Source organism: Macaca mulatta, chromosome 12 (genome assembly GCF_049350105.2).
Source record: "Macaca mulatta isolate MMU2019108-1 chromosome 12, T2T-MMU8v2.0, whole genome shotgun sequence".
Taxonomy (NCBI): Eukaryota; Metazoa; Chordata; class Mammalia; order Primates; family Cercopithecidae; genus Macaca; species Macaca mulatta.
This window is the reverse complement of record NC_133417.1, coordinates 135,175,807-135,190,454: the sequence shown is the minus strand read 5'-3', so window position 1 is coordinate 135,190,454 and position 14,648 is coordinate 135,175,807. Positions and strand designations below refer to the sequence as shown.

The window sequence follows — 14,648 nt, the reverse complement described above, 5'->3', positions numbered from 1 at the left end:
AAAACAGTTTAATTAAAAATTTGAGGCTGACTCTGGGCCCACTGCCTAGGAATTAGCCCTGCTCCGCAAGGAGCAGTACTGTTTTTAAAAAAAATTTTTTTGGACAGTCTAATATTACATTTGTAATATTTCTAAATCTTAAAAAAATATATTAACATTTATATTTTAAAAGATGCTTTTAAAAATATAAAAAATTAACTCATTACCTATTTTGTTTAAGGGCTCCTGGAAAAATCGAGGGAATGATCAATATGCACACCAAAACAAATATATACAAACTTCTAAATTTCATTTTATAGGAATAGAATAGTATCTATTGCAAGCGCAGGGTGCATGAATAACTCAGTGACAGGCATAAGCTCAGCCAGGATTAGAAACGTCTTCCCAATGGAGGCCCCGCTCAAGTTGAGAATTTCATGGACACAGTAAATCATCCAAAAGCCCACCTTCAATAACCAAAGTAGGCATAAAAATAGGCCGATGGTTACTTTGGAGATAATATAATCCTCGGTCTTATTGTTGTGGAGCAGATGTCATTATGGGTGGGGCTGAAGCGCAGAGCAGCTGAAACATTTTTATACCACCACCCGCACACTTTCAATGGGATAGAAGGGACTCGAAAAGGTAAGAGAAGAGCTCCCAATCGTCAATTGCTACTAGAAATAACTAACTTTTGATGTGGCCATGGCACGCGTAAAGGCCACAAAGAGATTTATAAAATTCTCCATGATTAATTCCTATCCTGGAAAAGAGGCAATCTCCTTTTCCCCTCCCTAGCCGGCTCCTCCTTGGGACACTTGGTTGAGTCTTTCTTTCCCTCCTTCTCACGCTGAGGTGAGGCCGCACGCAAGCCTGGGACGCCCGTTTTCCTCTTCGCGCGGAGGGAACTCTACGGGTAGGAAGCCGGGGTGGCGGGAAAGGAGCGCGCGGCACCGCGGGGAGGCAGAGAAGGCTTAGCCAGGGACTAGCCGGGCTCGGGGAGAGCAGGGACACGCGGGCCGCCGGACCGAGGAGGCCGAGGTGACGAGGAAAATCTCCCGGCGCGGAGCCGGGACCGGGCGCTTCCGGCGGGCTACGGCTGCTCTCGGCCTAGCACAGCCTGGGTCCCGGGCCCCAACCGGGCCAGGTAGGGAGTTAGGAGAGAGGGTAAACCGGGGCTCGCACTTGCCTGAGACCGGGTGACCAGTAACTGGTAATAGTCTTTGCTGGGCGCCGGGCCTTGTCCTACAGTTTCAAACAGAGTCTCCGGCAGCCTCGACGCCATCTTGGGACGCCACCGCCGTCGCTAAGACAACCAGGAAGGGGCGGGGCTTGGTCGGGGTCAAGGGGCCAAAACCCTAGTTTAAATTGAACCACGCTTATGAGCTGGCAGAAGGATTTCTAACTTGGGGCGATTCTCCCCTTCTCCAAGGGTCTCAGGGAACCCTGATCCGTGAAATTTCCAGCTCCAGGTCCCGGGTGACCCGAAGGGGAATTAGTTCCTGCTACCACGGAGGGGAGGGGGTGATCCCGGCGGAGGGATACCAAGTGGAGCTCCACAGTCCCCTTCCTGGTCCCTCGAAGGGATCGGGCGGAGATCGGAGGCTGCTGGGAGAGTCGAGCCGGGAGGCAGGGGAGGGAGGGGCGATGTGATGGGCCGCCAGTAGGCAGCGGGGCCGGTCCCGCGGACGAGCCCGTCAACCAGAGCCCGAGGGCAAAGTAGTTCCCCGAGGGTGTCAGAGCGGGCGGGGAGGGAGGCGGCACGGGCGGAGGCGCACGCCGAGCGCGGTGCTGCGGCTCAGCTGATAATTGAAGGAACCCGGAGCCGCCGCTGCCGCCGCCGCTGGGGGGGGTGGGGGGAGCTAGTGGAAGTTACTGCCGCGCCACCGAGTCCGGACCGGAGACTTTGGGGCCTAACTAGGTAATTGGGGCGCAGCTCCGGGCGGCGGGGGCAAGCCTGGGGGGAGGGGGCCAGCTGAGGGTTTGGGGGGGCGAGGGGAGGAGCTGGAACAGAAAGTCCCAGGAAGCCCGGTTGTGTCATCGCCGCGATTCGGCCCCCGCTTGGCCTGCTCCCGGCGCCGGCGGCGGCGGAGCCGCGGAAGGACCGGGCCGGGGGTGGACGGGAGAGACGCTCGAGGGCCGCCGCGGCCGGAGGGACCGGGGCCCGGCGGGAGGCAGGGGTCGCTGGGTCCCTCCTCCGGCTCCCCGCAATGAGAAGGGCCCTTCAGAGAACCGGGGTAAGGCTTGCGGGTGTTGGGGAGCTCGGCGGGGGTCGAGAGGGGCCGGAAGTGGGCTTTGGAGCTTGGAGGGTGTCTGGGAAGAGAGAAAGTGGGGGGCCGGAAGTGCAGGTGGGGGGTGTGAAGACGGCAAGGGTTCCCCGGAAATGGGACGAGGGGCCCGGAAATTGGGAAAGGGGAGGCTCCGGGTCTGTGGACGGCCCGGAAATGGAAACTAGGGAGCAGCTCGAGTGACAACAGTTGTGGGAAGCGAGGGTCAGAGGAGGGAGAGGCCGGAGTGACTTTAGACCGCAGTAAGGGGTTTCCTGCCCAGGGGGACGGCGAGGGACGGTTGAGGGAGGGCGAGCCCGGAGACGGGGTCTGCGCGGGGCAGTTTTTTAAGCCGTGGGAAGTTGAGGCTGAGGGAGGATGATGACGAGGGGGGCATGCAGGGAGGCCTAAAGAAGCCAAGAAACTTGACTGAGAGGAATAGAGTATCCTTTTAAATAGATCAGAATGGAAATTGGTGGTAGGTGGGTTTAACTAGGACTTGGGGGAGGGAGGTGGGCCAATTGTCACCCCAATCGTATTAGCATTCAGAGCGAGTCAGGCGATTAATTTATTTATATGTGGATTACATAAAACCTATTACAACGTTTGTCCATCAGTGCAGCCCCTCTCCTTCCTTCTCCATAGTGAGTGGGTTTTCTAGTACAGGAACAAGTTGGAGGGGAGTTCGAATAACGAAGGTAGTAAAACCTCAAATCCTGTCTTCCTCAGCGTCTTTCCCTTCCTCAGAATAAGAAATCCTTCGTTTCTTAGACGGAAAAATACGGAAAAACATAAAAGCACATGTAAATGGGGGGAAATCACACGTTTGAACTGCTGGTGGGGGACGGGAGAGAATTGGTTACCTTACGTGGTGAGGAGAGAACGGAAGGGGCAGCTTCCAAACCCTTAAGACAGATCTGTTTGTTTTTTTGATAATGCTGTTTTACTTTGTCTGGGGGAGGTTTAGCCTAAGCATCGAGTCTGGTGGTGGGCATAGTTTAATTGCTTCGTTAGTTAACTCGGGGAGGGAATGTGTCTGTGTGTAAAGGTTGGGCCGGGGCGGGGGGGCGGGGGGGCGGGTACGGTTAATAGCGCAGTGAATCCGTTCTAAGTGGACGTCTAACTGCTCTCCTGCTGTCTCCCTTCCTAGTCGCGGTCCTCGATCTTGTCTGGGCTGCCAGATCACCCGATCTCCGGGCTTTACTCCGTTTTGTAGGCCCTTTAGTGATGTGTTTAACTTTCTATTCCTCTCGAGACTCTCATTAGATATTTTTGGCATTTCATTTTTTAAAGACCTAGCAAGTTGAGGCTCAGAGTCTCCTCTTTAAAAACCAAACAAAAAATACGGGGTAGAAAGTTGAAAGAGCTATTGAGTGGGGTAAAAAACCGACGCTCAGAACAAAGGTCCTAGTTGTGTTAGAAAAAAAGGCAAGAGGCCTGTATATGAGGCCTGTGTGTGTCGCATTTACACCCCGGGGGGGTTGAGGAATGGAATTAGTAGAGGTTTAGAGACAATAAATTGTAGAGGATTTTATTGAGGCTGATTTTCATATTTATCACATGGAAAGTGATCAATATTAAGTGGAAGTTTTAAAGTATACAAAATTTCTAATTCTTTCTTTTGACACTTCCTCCTGTGTGTTCAGCCCCAGAAATGTTGAACTACTGTAACTATCTTTGTGAGATTGAGGGAGTTTTTATTTCATTTATTTTAAGCTTAAGAGTACATAACATGATTGGGGTTTGTGGGCTTTGTACACGTCTGCCCTTTCTATGAATGTGCCAGTATCCATAAGAATTGGAAAACTGTAATTAAGATTATCATTGTTTCCATTAAATCCCCAGTTTTTCAGGAGTGTGAGCAGTTTTTAAGTCTGTTTAGCTGACATTTATATTACTTAGTTTGTGTCTATGAACAGGCTTTTTTTTCTTTTTTTCTTTGTTTTCATTTACTTTCAAAAAGTTTGAGAACAGTTTTGGCAGTTAGAGTTCCAGAAGGTGCTAAACTGTAGTAGTTACATTTAAAAAACGGATGGGATGCTGGGTAGACCATGGTGAAATCAGTACTTTCACCTGGCAAAGCAAATTTGTAGTAATGTGTGATTCCATGTATGATTCCTTTCCCATTGTTACTTTTTTTTTTTTTAAAGACAGAGTCTCGCTCTGTCACCCGGGCTGGAGTGCAGTGGTGCAGTCTAGGCTCACTGCAACCTCTGCCTCCCGGTTCAAGTGATTCTCCTGCCTCAGCCTCCTGAGTAGCTGGGATTACAGGCACGCGCCACCATGCCCGGCTAATTTTTGCGTTTTTAGTAGAGACAGAGTTTCACCATGTTGGCCACCTCGGGTGATCCGCCCGCCTTGGTCTCCCAAAGTGCTGGGATTACAGGCGAGAGCCACTGCACCGGCCCCAGTGTAACTTTTAAGATTATTGTATTTATGTTATCTAGACAAGGTTTTAATATCCTGCTTTGTTTTAGGGTTGTCATCTTAGCAAAGAAAACATCACTGGCTTGGAAATTCACACACTACCGATTAGTAGCTTTGTGACCTTGAGCTAGTCACTTAACCTATCTGGTCTTCATTTATTTTATCTGTAAAATGGGAGTGGGTAATCTCTATTTTACCTCACTGGGTGGTTGTGAAACCCAGCAGATGTAATGACTGTGGGAAAAAAACAACATGCCAAATAAATAAATTAATTTTAGAAAATTACATTAGCTGTTTTGAGTTCATTTTTAAAAGATACAGCTTCTCATTAGTGGTGGTGGTCCGTGGGGCAGGAAGGATTTAATGTAAAGTAGGTTGAAGGTACAAAGTTATAGAACTTTATAATTTGAAATTGCTGCTTAATTGGTAGTAGAATTTGGGTCTAATTTTTGTCTTTTTAAAGTTACCTTCTTTTTTTGACATCAGCATGCCAGATACTTGTTTGCCATCATTCTACCTAATAAACTTGTTTATCTGTTTAAAGAAACTTCAAATTTGTTTACGTTTTTTATTGACAAAATTCGTACCTTTTCTGGTTTGTGACTCATGAAATTGACTTAATGTAAGAGATTACAATTAGAGAATAATGCTTCTGAATCCTGGTCACTGTTTTCTACAGAACCTACGGAACTTTCCCTCCTTTTAAGTGGCTGGGTAGGGATCTTTTTGAGCAAATGTGATACCAGTTGCTCCTTTATTTTTTTGTTTGCTATTTGGTGGACTCAAGTCAAAACAGCAACCTGCTTGGTTTTTTTATCTTCACTGAAATCGCTCCTTGCAATTGCTTGTTTGACATGGAGTTTTCCCTCTTTTAAATCAAGCAAGCACCCACTATGTACAGAAAAACATAGAAGATAAAGGATGTAAAGAACAACTACAATTCATCCCTTCAAATTGCTTCCTCAAACAAGTTTTTATCTGTGATCTTTATATTTCTGATTATCTGTACTTGCTTCATTTCTGCATTACAATATTGTATTTGTTGACACGTGTTGCTTTTGTTTCCCTGACTGGATTATAGGCTTCCTGAGGGCAAGGATGATTTCATATCAATGTGGTATGTGTGAAGGTATGCTAATAAACCTGATTGGTCTGGGTGAGGTGGCACTGGAGGTGGGGAGTTGGGAGGCAGGTGGCGGGAGGATCTCTTGAAGCTAGGAGTTGTAGCCCAGGCAACATAGTGAGACTGTCTCCCCAAAAAAGAAAAAAGCAGGGCATGGTGGCATGCGTCAGTAGTTCTAGGCAACTCTGGAGGCTGGAGCGGAAGGAATGCTTGAACCCAGAGATTCGAAGTTAATAGTTATGATCACGCCACTGCACTCCAACCTGCTTGGAAGGGTTCTTTGACCCCGGCAGATTCTTCAGAATGCTTTCTGTTGGTTGGTTCAGTGATCATGGCCTCTTCACATCTCCCCTGACTAATGTGCCATTAAAGTGCCTGGATGGATATCAACTGTCACTGCCATGTTTTAGTATTAAGCCAGTGGCTTATTCTGTGCCACTTTTTTCATAGGCCAAGCTTTAGTTAATAAGGCCAAGCCTGAGGGGAGTCCAGGCCAAATAGGGTGGAAGAGTAAAAATCTGGTGGACATTACAGAATAAATATAATTTTTAGATTGTTGTATATAATCTTAGTGCTTGGTAATTTTTTTTTGAGACAGAGTCTTGCTCCGTCGCTCAGGCTGGAGTGCAGTGGCGCAATCTCGGCTCACTGCAAGCTCTGCCTTCTGGGTTCACGCCATTCTCCTACCTCAGCCTCCCAAGTAGCTGGGACTACAGGTGCCCGCCACCATGCCCTGCTAATTTTTTTATATTTTTAGTAGAGATGGGGTTTCACTGTGTTAGCCAGGATGGTCTCGATCTCCTGATCTCGTGATCCCCCCGCCTCAGCCTCCCAAAATGCTGGGATTGCAGGCGTGAGCCACCGCACCCGGCCAATGCCTGGTAATTCTTAACGTGTAGTGTAGTATAGTGTAATGTAAGCTTTACTGGTGTATTTTCTTTTGGTACTTGTGTATCATTTCAGCAGCTGTGTTACAGACTTGAAGACATAACCTCAAAGCAGCTGTTCTCTACCTCTCTGCTGGGTTTCTCTGTGCATAATGGATGCTTGCTGTTATCTGTAATAAATAGATAAGTATACTGATGCTAGACCTGTCCCTTGTTTTTTTTTTTTTTTTTTTTTAAGGTAAAATTTAACTCAGCTAATGTCTTGGATTTTTAAAAAATGTAGTTCTTTAATATCCTCACTTACTGATAATTTTAGGTTGTTGGCAAAAAGAGGTTTCCTAGACTGAAATAAGTCTGTTCAGTCATTTTTCTCTGAGGCCTTTTAGATTTTGGTTGTTTCTTGTGATTTCAGTGATTTCATTAAATCATTGGATAGAAGAAAAAGGAACTTAACTCATTGTTCAGGCTTACATGCTTTTTTCTTGAGAGTGCAGAAGCTATTGGCAGTAGTCAGTTTCATGGTTATGCTTGTTTGTTTGTTGAGACGGAGTCTCACTCTTGTCACCCAGGCTGAGTGCAGTGGCGCAATCTCGGCTCACTGCAGCCTCCACCTTCCAGGTTCAAGCAATTGTCCTGCTTCAGCCTCCCAAGTACTGGGATCACAGACAGGCGCCACCATGCCCGGCTATCATGGTTATGCTTGATTTAAAAAGTCATTCAGGTGGTCTAGAGTGAAAAATACCTGCTACTCTGTGTTTTCCTTAATAGTACTGTTCAAGTGATTGTCTGATTTGAAGGCAAGACTTAGGTTCCAGTCCTAGCTGTGCACTTCCCATCTTTGTAACCTTGGGCAAATAATTTAACTTAGTACTTTGTGAGCTTCAAGTGCCTAATCTGAAAAATCTGATTATTACTACCTAACCTAGAGTCAATTGTCATTTATATGCTAGACATTCTGTATTTAGATTAGGCTCCACAGATGTATTGGAACACAAAGCCCTTTCTCCATTTGTTTACAGTACTGTCGGCCATTGCCTCATTTGTGAAAACTCTTTTAACTCGAACATACCTCTGTTATATGCATAGGTATCCTACTTGAAACATTTGACCAGACCCAGTGGCTCATGCCTGTAATTCCAGAACTTTGGGAGGCTGAGGCAGGAGGATCCCTTGAGCCCAGGAGTTTGAGACTAGCCTGAGCAACTTAGTAGAGACCTTGTGGCTACTAAAAATCAAAAATTAGCTGGGCATGGTGGCACATGCCTGTAGTCTCAGCTACCTGGGAGGCTGAGGTGAAAGGATTGCTTGAGCCTGGGAGATCAAAGCTGTGGTGAGCTCGAATTGTGCCACTGCACTCCAGCCTGGGAGACAGAGTGACACCCTGTCTCAAAAAAAAATTTTTTTTTTTTTGTTTAATATACAATTGTATTCCTTAGTTGATTATGAATTCTTTAAAGTCCTTAGCCTCCATCCTTCTTTTTTAAACTTTTACAAGAACACTAATCCCAAGCAGTGTCCCTTTTTGTTTCTGCATCTAGCACAGTACCTGGTCCATAATAGGGATTAAGTGTTTGTTGATAGAATAAGTCTTGTGAAAATAAAATAAGATACTTTAAGTGGAAATATTTCATAATGGCTTAATGTCCTGTTTTTAAAATTTTGATTCATATTTTGCATCGTTAATGCTAAAATGATTGAGACTTTTAGTCAGTATATATTTGGAGACTGCAAGTTACTTTAAATCATACATTTTAAAAGGAATTAGGGCAAGCCATTTTGTTATTCTTTAATTGGACATTATGTGCATATAATAGTTGATAGTTTAAAGTACATTGAAGACCTAAATAAGTTTTTTTTGAGATTGAGTCTCGCTCTGTTGTCCAGGTTGGAGTGCAGTGGCGCAATCTTGGCTCACTTGTAAACTCCACCTCCTGGGTTCAAGCAATCCTCCTGCCTCAGCCTCCCCAGAGCTGGGATACAGGCGCTTGCCACCACACCCAGCTAGTTTTTTGTATTTTTGGTAGAGACAGGTTTCACCATGTTGGCCAGGCTGGTCTTGAACTCCGGACCTCACGTGATACACCCGCGTTGGCCTCCCAAAGTGCTGGGATTACAAGAATGAGCCACTGCGCCTAACTGATATGTTTTAATACAGTGCTAACTGATTAGTGTCTGCAATTTATAATAGTATACATCATTCTAGTTTATTCTGTTTGTTTCTTTTTAGAGAGCATGTACATATTTCTATAAATATGGTGTTATTACCTATACACAGATTTTTGAAGGCTATTTATAAGCGTAAGTGTCCATCAGCAAGCCTTCAAGACTTGAAGTTACAGCATTTCAGTGTGTATTTTAATCAACTTGTTGGCTGTCATAACCAATGAGTTCTACCCTGACTTCAAAACTCCTACTCATTCTGCCTGTGGGCAGTGCTCTGAATAAATAGATGTACCTTGTGCTGTCTTCTTAAGGTCAGATTAACTTAAAGTTTTTATATTGGTAAACGTGTGATGCCCTGGAAACCTAAAGTGAGTTTTCACAGTAGCCCATCTCTTGAAATTCTCTCTTCAGTTGTAATTTAAGCTGCTTTGTGTCCTTAGAGAGCAGGTTCATAGAGATCATATGAAGGTCCCCTACTTTTTTTGATTCTCAAAAACCAAGTGCTTCTAGTAGCCTTGTAAATAGGAAATATATGCAAATACTACCAACTTCTAAGACCCCAGTGTTTCGTAATTCTGTTTGTTTTGCATCCTTGGCTGCAATCAGATTGAACTGTTTCTTCCTCTCTGAACACACCCAGCAACTTTTTAGCGTTTTTGCTTTGGTTTTTTTGTCTACTTGAATTGATACCCCTTCCACATCTTGTATCTCTTTATTATTGTTATTATTATTATTTGTTTTATTTTTTGAGGCAGAGTTTTGCTTTGTTGCCCAGGCTGGAGTGCAGTGGCGCGATCTCAGCTCACTGCAACCTCCACCACCTCCTTGGTTCAAGCAATTCCCCTGCCTCAACCTCCTGAGTAGCTGGGATTACAGACTGGTCTTGAACTCCTGATCTCAGGCAATTCACCTGCCTCGGCCCCCCAGAGTTGGAATTACAGGCGTGGGCCACCGCACCTGGCCTGTATCTCTTACAACTATATGTACACACACACTTGACTTTCTTCTAGTGACTCCTTTAAAATTTTTACTCCTTACTCTCCTATTCCCCTTCTGTAACATATTTCAGGATGGCTTTCACATTCTGTCTTATATGATTAGTTGTTTACATCTTAACTTCTTAACTGCATTTTTGGCCTCTTTAAGGTAGAGATCTCATTATTTTATCTTCACAGTGTCTGGCACAAGGCTTCCAACATAATGCATTGTACATGGTAGGTGTATGTGATAGTGTGTTTTGGTGGGACACATTGAGAAACTGTGTTGTAAAATAATATTAGCATCATTTGCCATAATTAACTTGCTTGTTTTCATTTTTCAGGGGTTGGCAGCTGAGTGTAGAATATAAATTTTTCAAAATTAGGCTCATTAAAATCAGCTACTTAAGGAATTGTTAAGGCCTTAGAATAGTTAGTTGGTTACCCCGAATTTAGCATTTGGAGATTATGTTTATTAGTAGATGATGATTTATTTATCAATACATATTTATCAAGTGCTTACTGTGTGCCACAGTTGTGCTTGGCAGAATATAAAAGGAACCTGAAACTTATTCCTTGTCTTTCAAGTTCCGTTATGTTTCATATAGTTGATATTTAACTTACTCCATCACAGCTTATTTGTCTAAAACTATATATAGGAGTATAGTATTTAGCCTAGATAAATATTCTGTAAATACTCTAAATGTAGATTTTTCTGCATTTAGAAAATCTGATATTGGAATGTAAATTAAGAAACATGAATTAGGGCATGATTTGTGGCTATACTAAATAAATTGTTGAAGCACCTTCGTTTACAAATATTCTGCCAGGCGCTGTGGCTCATTCCTGTAATTCCAGCCGCTAGGGAGGCTGAGGCAGGAGGATGATTTCAGCCCAGGAGTTTAGGAACAACCTAGGCAACACAGCAAGACATTGTCTCTACTAAAAATAAAAAAAAAAAAATTAGCCTGATGTGGTGGTGCATGCCTGTAGCCCCAGCTACTTGGGAGGCTGAGGCAGGAGGATCGCTTGAACCCAGGAGGTTGAGGCTGCAGTGAGTCAAGATCATGCCACTGCACTCCAGTCTGGGCCACAGAGTGAGACCCTGTCTCAAAAAACAAAAACAAATATTCATCAGCAGCTAATGTGAGTGTGTATCTGGTCCCATACAAGATCTGCCCTCTTAGAGGGTGCTGAGAAAGAAGAGATTTACAAAAGGAGATTCCTTATCTTGAAATGTACTTTGTTGTAGATGAGTTCAAACTTATAACAGCAGCACACAACATCTAACATTGTGCATATTTGTTATTGAGTACAAGATTGAGTTTTATATAGTGGGTACTTGGAAGTTCAGAGAGGTTCAGTTCTGGGTCGAAGTTACTGAGGAAGACCAAGAAGAGAGAGGGGCTTAAACTAGCCCTGATTGGAGGATGGTATAGAAGAATGGGGAGCTTAAAGGTGTAATTGTGGTGAGGATCTAATATTAAGATAAATGAGCTCTCTGGAGTAGAGGGTCCATATGTTTGAAATCACAGGAATTGGGCTGAGATTATTGAAGTTCTTAAATGGGAGATCAAGGAATTAGATTTAACAGATTATGTTGAATGATTGTTGATCCCTGAATAGGTGATGATGTGAAAAAAGTATACAAAAATATTTATGAATGAACTGAAAATGAAAATAAAAGTGCTTTTAGATGTTGTTTTTTATGACAGTGCTTCCCTTTCTGGTACTACATATAAAGGTTTTTGTGGTAAGTTTTGGAGGAGATAAAAGTAGTGAAGGTAAAATTTCTTTTTTTTTTTTTTTTCCTGTTGTTTAAAATGTTAAATAAGCAGGAGCTGGTTTATTGTCTAAATGACTCACACCAGTCCTCTGTTGGACACACAAGTCTTCCTTTAGTGGAAGCTGTTGTTTGTTCAGTTTTTTTTTGATTCAAAATACTTTTTGATACCTAATGCATGATTTTTTGTGAGTTGTCCTCAGTAATTTGTAAGTCTTATTATTGGGACTTTAAAGGGAAACTTTTGCTTAGCATTCAATACAGTGAAATTATGTTTAAAACAAAAGTGAATTGTGGTTTAAATATTTAAATACTTTTTTTTTTCCTAGCCATTACTGACTCTGGGATATTTAAATACTTTAAAAAAGTATAAATTAATATTACATAGTTTAATCAAATTAAATATTCTAATAAAATGTTTGCTTTGCACTCTGCATAGTAGTTACCCCTTTGTTTTTTAAATTTTGACACATAATATGTATGTATTTTTGGGGCACTTAGTAATGTGTCAATACATACAATGTATAGTAGTCAGATCAGGGTAATTAGCATACCATCATCACAGATATTTATCATTTCTTTGTGTTGGGACGTTCAATATCTTCCCTCTAGCTCTTTGAAACTATGTATTAAACTATAGTCACCCTGCAGTGGAATAGAACAGGAGAACATACTCTTCCTATCTAGCATAATTTTATATCCTTTAACAAATACTGTTACTTTTGTACAAGTAGGTACACAGGATTTTAAAAATGAGAAATTAGGTTATATGATGCCTGAAGAGAAACTAAATTTTTTTTTCAGTGTTCTGATAGCTATAATATTTAGCTTTTTTTTAGCAGCTTTTATTTCTAGTGTGTTCTTACAGACTTTCCTAATTGCGGTTTGGATTAATTTGATTCTTATGTAGAAAGCAGAGATGTTAGCTATGCAGATTTATGACTCAGAATTGTACCTGTTTGGGGAGTAAGGAAGGCCGTATCGTGCGACATTTTGTGGACTTACTTTAGAATAAAAATATTCGTGCAGTCTATATGTTTTACTGCTGTAGCACAAGAGTGCCTATTTTTCTGCAAAACAACCACCCAGCTTCATGTATTTTTTCCTTTATGAAACATGTGTTTTCATTTCTTCTCACCTAGGGAAAGCAGCTTAGTCTCAAGGGAATTTGACCCTGATCTCTACCTCTCCACCCCAGGTCCAAATGCATTTGTGCCCTTCCCCCAGTAGATGGCAACAAGTAGGCTGATGTTTAAGAAGATTCAGTAGTCTTAACTTTGTGATCAGACCTATTTGCTAATTATTTCTCAACTGTCATTAGTAATGTTAGTGTTGATTTTTACATTCTGGGCTCAAAATCCTTTCAGAAAACTAGACTGTTAATCACAGAGTTCATCTTTTTTACTCTACTCTTCATCCTGCCTTTTGAAAAGTGTTGCCTTTCCAGTTGCTGATATGAACTAAGACTTGGGGAATTTCAGCCTTCGGTGTGGTGCTGTAAGATAATCTGCTTCTGCCTCTTCTAACCATCTAGTATTACTTTTCAGCTGCCTGTATATTAGGCCATGACATTTTTTCCAGGTATCTTGTCATCGCAGAAACTAAGGACTACCGAAAGGAATTACTGAAGAGATAATACACCGTCATTTTCTATCTTCATTGTGGTACCTGTTTTAATCGATACTCAGTTTGTTTCTTGAATAAGTTAAAGAATTGGTAAACTTAGGTTTGCTGGAATACCACAGTTTCTTTCTCTTCTGTAAAATGGGTCTACTGCCTAACTCGCATGTTTACTGATATTCAGCCATGGTGTTACGGTTTTGTTTCTTATTACTAAAAAAGAAAATGAAGGTGATTCATAATTACAGAGTTAACTTCTAAGAGTTTTCTGTATCTCAAGAAATTTAGAACTTTTTCATGATTCCTGCTGAGTTTATTTAAATTTTTAATGCAATAGTAAAGGATTTGGGAAGTTTTCCATATTTCTTCAGACAGTTGTAAAGTTAGGAATGGCTTAATCTATAGTTATTTTAAGGAGTGTAAAATCAAGGACTTAGTAAAACAACAGTTCTAAAAAAAATTCTGGAATTGTTTCTATTTTAAGGGCTAGTATTAGAATCATGGCACAAGGAAAGAAGTTATCTTGGTTTCAGCAACTGCTGCATTTATCTCTTAAAGGTGTTGCTTGAATTGTATGTAGCAGTACTCTCAGACCTAGAAAAGCAATCATTTAAGGCATCTCAGTGAAGTTACTCTAGCAGTGGATATAGAACTAATACATGTGAATTATAAGCAAATGGTATATATTACTAAGTTTTTTTTGTTTTTAGAGTTAGGTGTCTCACTCTGTCACCCAGGCTGGAGCATAATGGTACAATCATGGCTCACCATAGCCTTGAAAGCCCTTGGATCATGTTATCCTCCTGCCTTCACCTCCTGAGTAGCTGAGACTGTAGGCTCGCACTACCATACCTGGCTGTTTTGTATTTTTTTTGGTAAAACAGAATCTTGTTATGTTGCCCAGGCTGGTCCTGAACTCCCGGCCTCATGCAGTCCTCCTGCGTCAGCCTTCTAAAATGCTGAAATTATAGGCATGAGCCACTGTACCAGACTTTTCTTTTTCTTTTTTAGATGAGGTCTCAACGCTGTCAGCCAGGTTGGAGTCTAGTGGCACAATCACTGCTTACTGCAGCCTTGACCTCCTGGGCTCAAGCGATCTTCCCACCTTAGCCTCTTGACTAGCTGGGACTACAGATGTGCACCACCACATCCAGCTAATATTTTAATTTTTTTTTTTTTTTTTTGGTGGAGCCAGGGCCTCCCTATGTTGCCCAGGCTGGTCTCAAAGCCTTAGGCTCAAGTGATCCTTCCACTGTGGCGTGGCCTCCCAAAATGCTGAGATTACAGGCATGAGTCACCACTCCCGGCCCTTATCAGCATATAATAAGTATTTCTGAACACTTCTTATTTCAGGCCACAGACTAAGATTTGGGATTATAAAGATACATAAAATGTAGTCCTTGGCCTGGAGTTTATAATCTT

General features: G+C 42.6%; 2 protein-coding genes across 53 annotated transcripts in view; one reads left to right on the top strand and one right to left on the bottom strand.

Annotated features, from left to right (window-relative positions):
- The window catches only part of FBXO36 (F-box protein 36), an 86,966-nt gene extending 85,679 nt beyond the window's left edge, over window positions 1-1,287 (bottom strand). For all 3 annotated transcript variants that reach the window (XM_015111299.3, XM_015111300.3, XM_015111301.3), the window contains exon 1: window positions 1,169-1,287. In XM_015111299.3, the coding sequence (XP_014966785.1) occupies window positions 1,169-1,264 (96 nt within the window). In that variant the 5' untranslated portion in view covers window positions 1,265-1,287. The remainder of the gene's footprint in view (window positions 1-1,168) is intronic.
- The window catches only part of TRIP12 (thyroid hormone receptor interactor 12), a 154,478-nt gene continuing 140,147 nt past the window's right edge, over window positions 318-14,648 (top strand). For 25 of the 50 annotated variants that reach the window (XM_077957763.1, XM_077957761.1, XM_077957759.1 and 22 more), the window contains exon 1: window positions 1,767-1,900. The gene's annotated coding sequence lies outside the window, so the exon portion shown is untranslated. Of the gene's footprint in view, window positions 625-835; window positions 896-1,766; window positions 1,901-1,990; window positions 2,510-14,648 lie in introns of those variants that run through there. The other 25 variants (XM_077957762.1, XM_077957760.1, XM_077957756.1 and 22 more) reach the window with 5 other exon arrangements.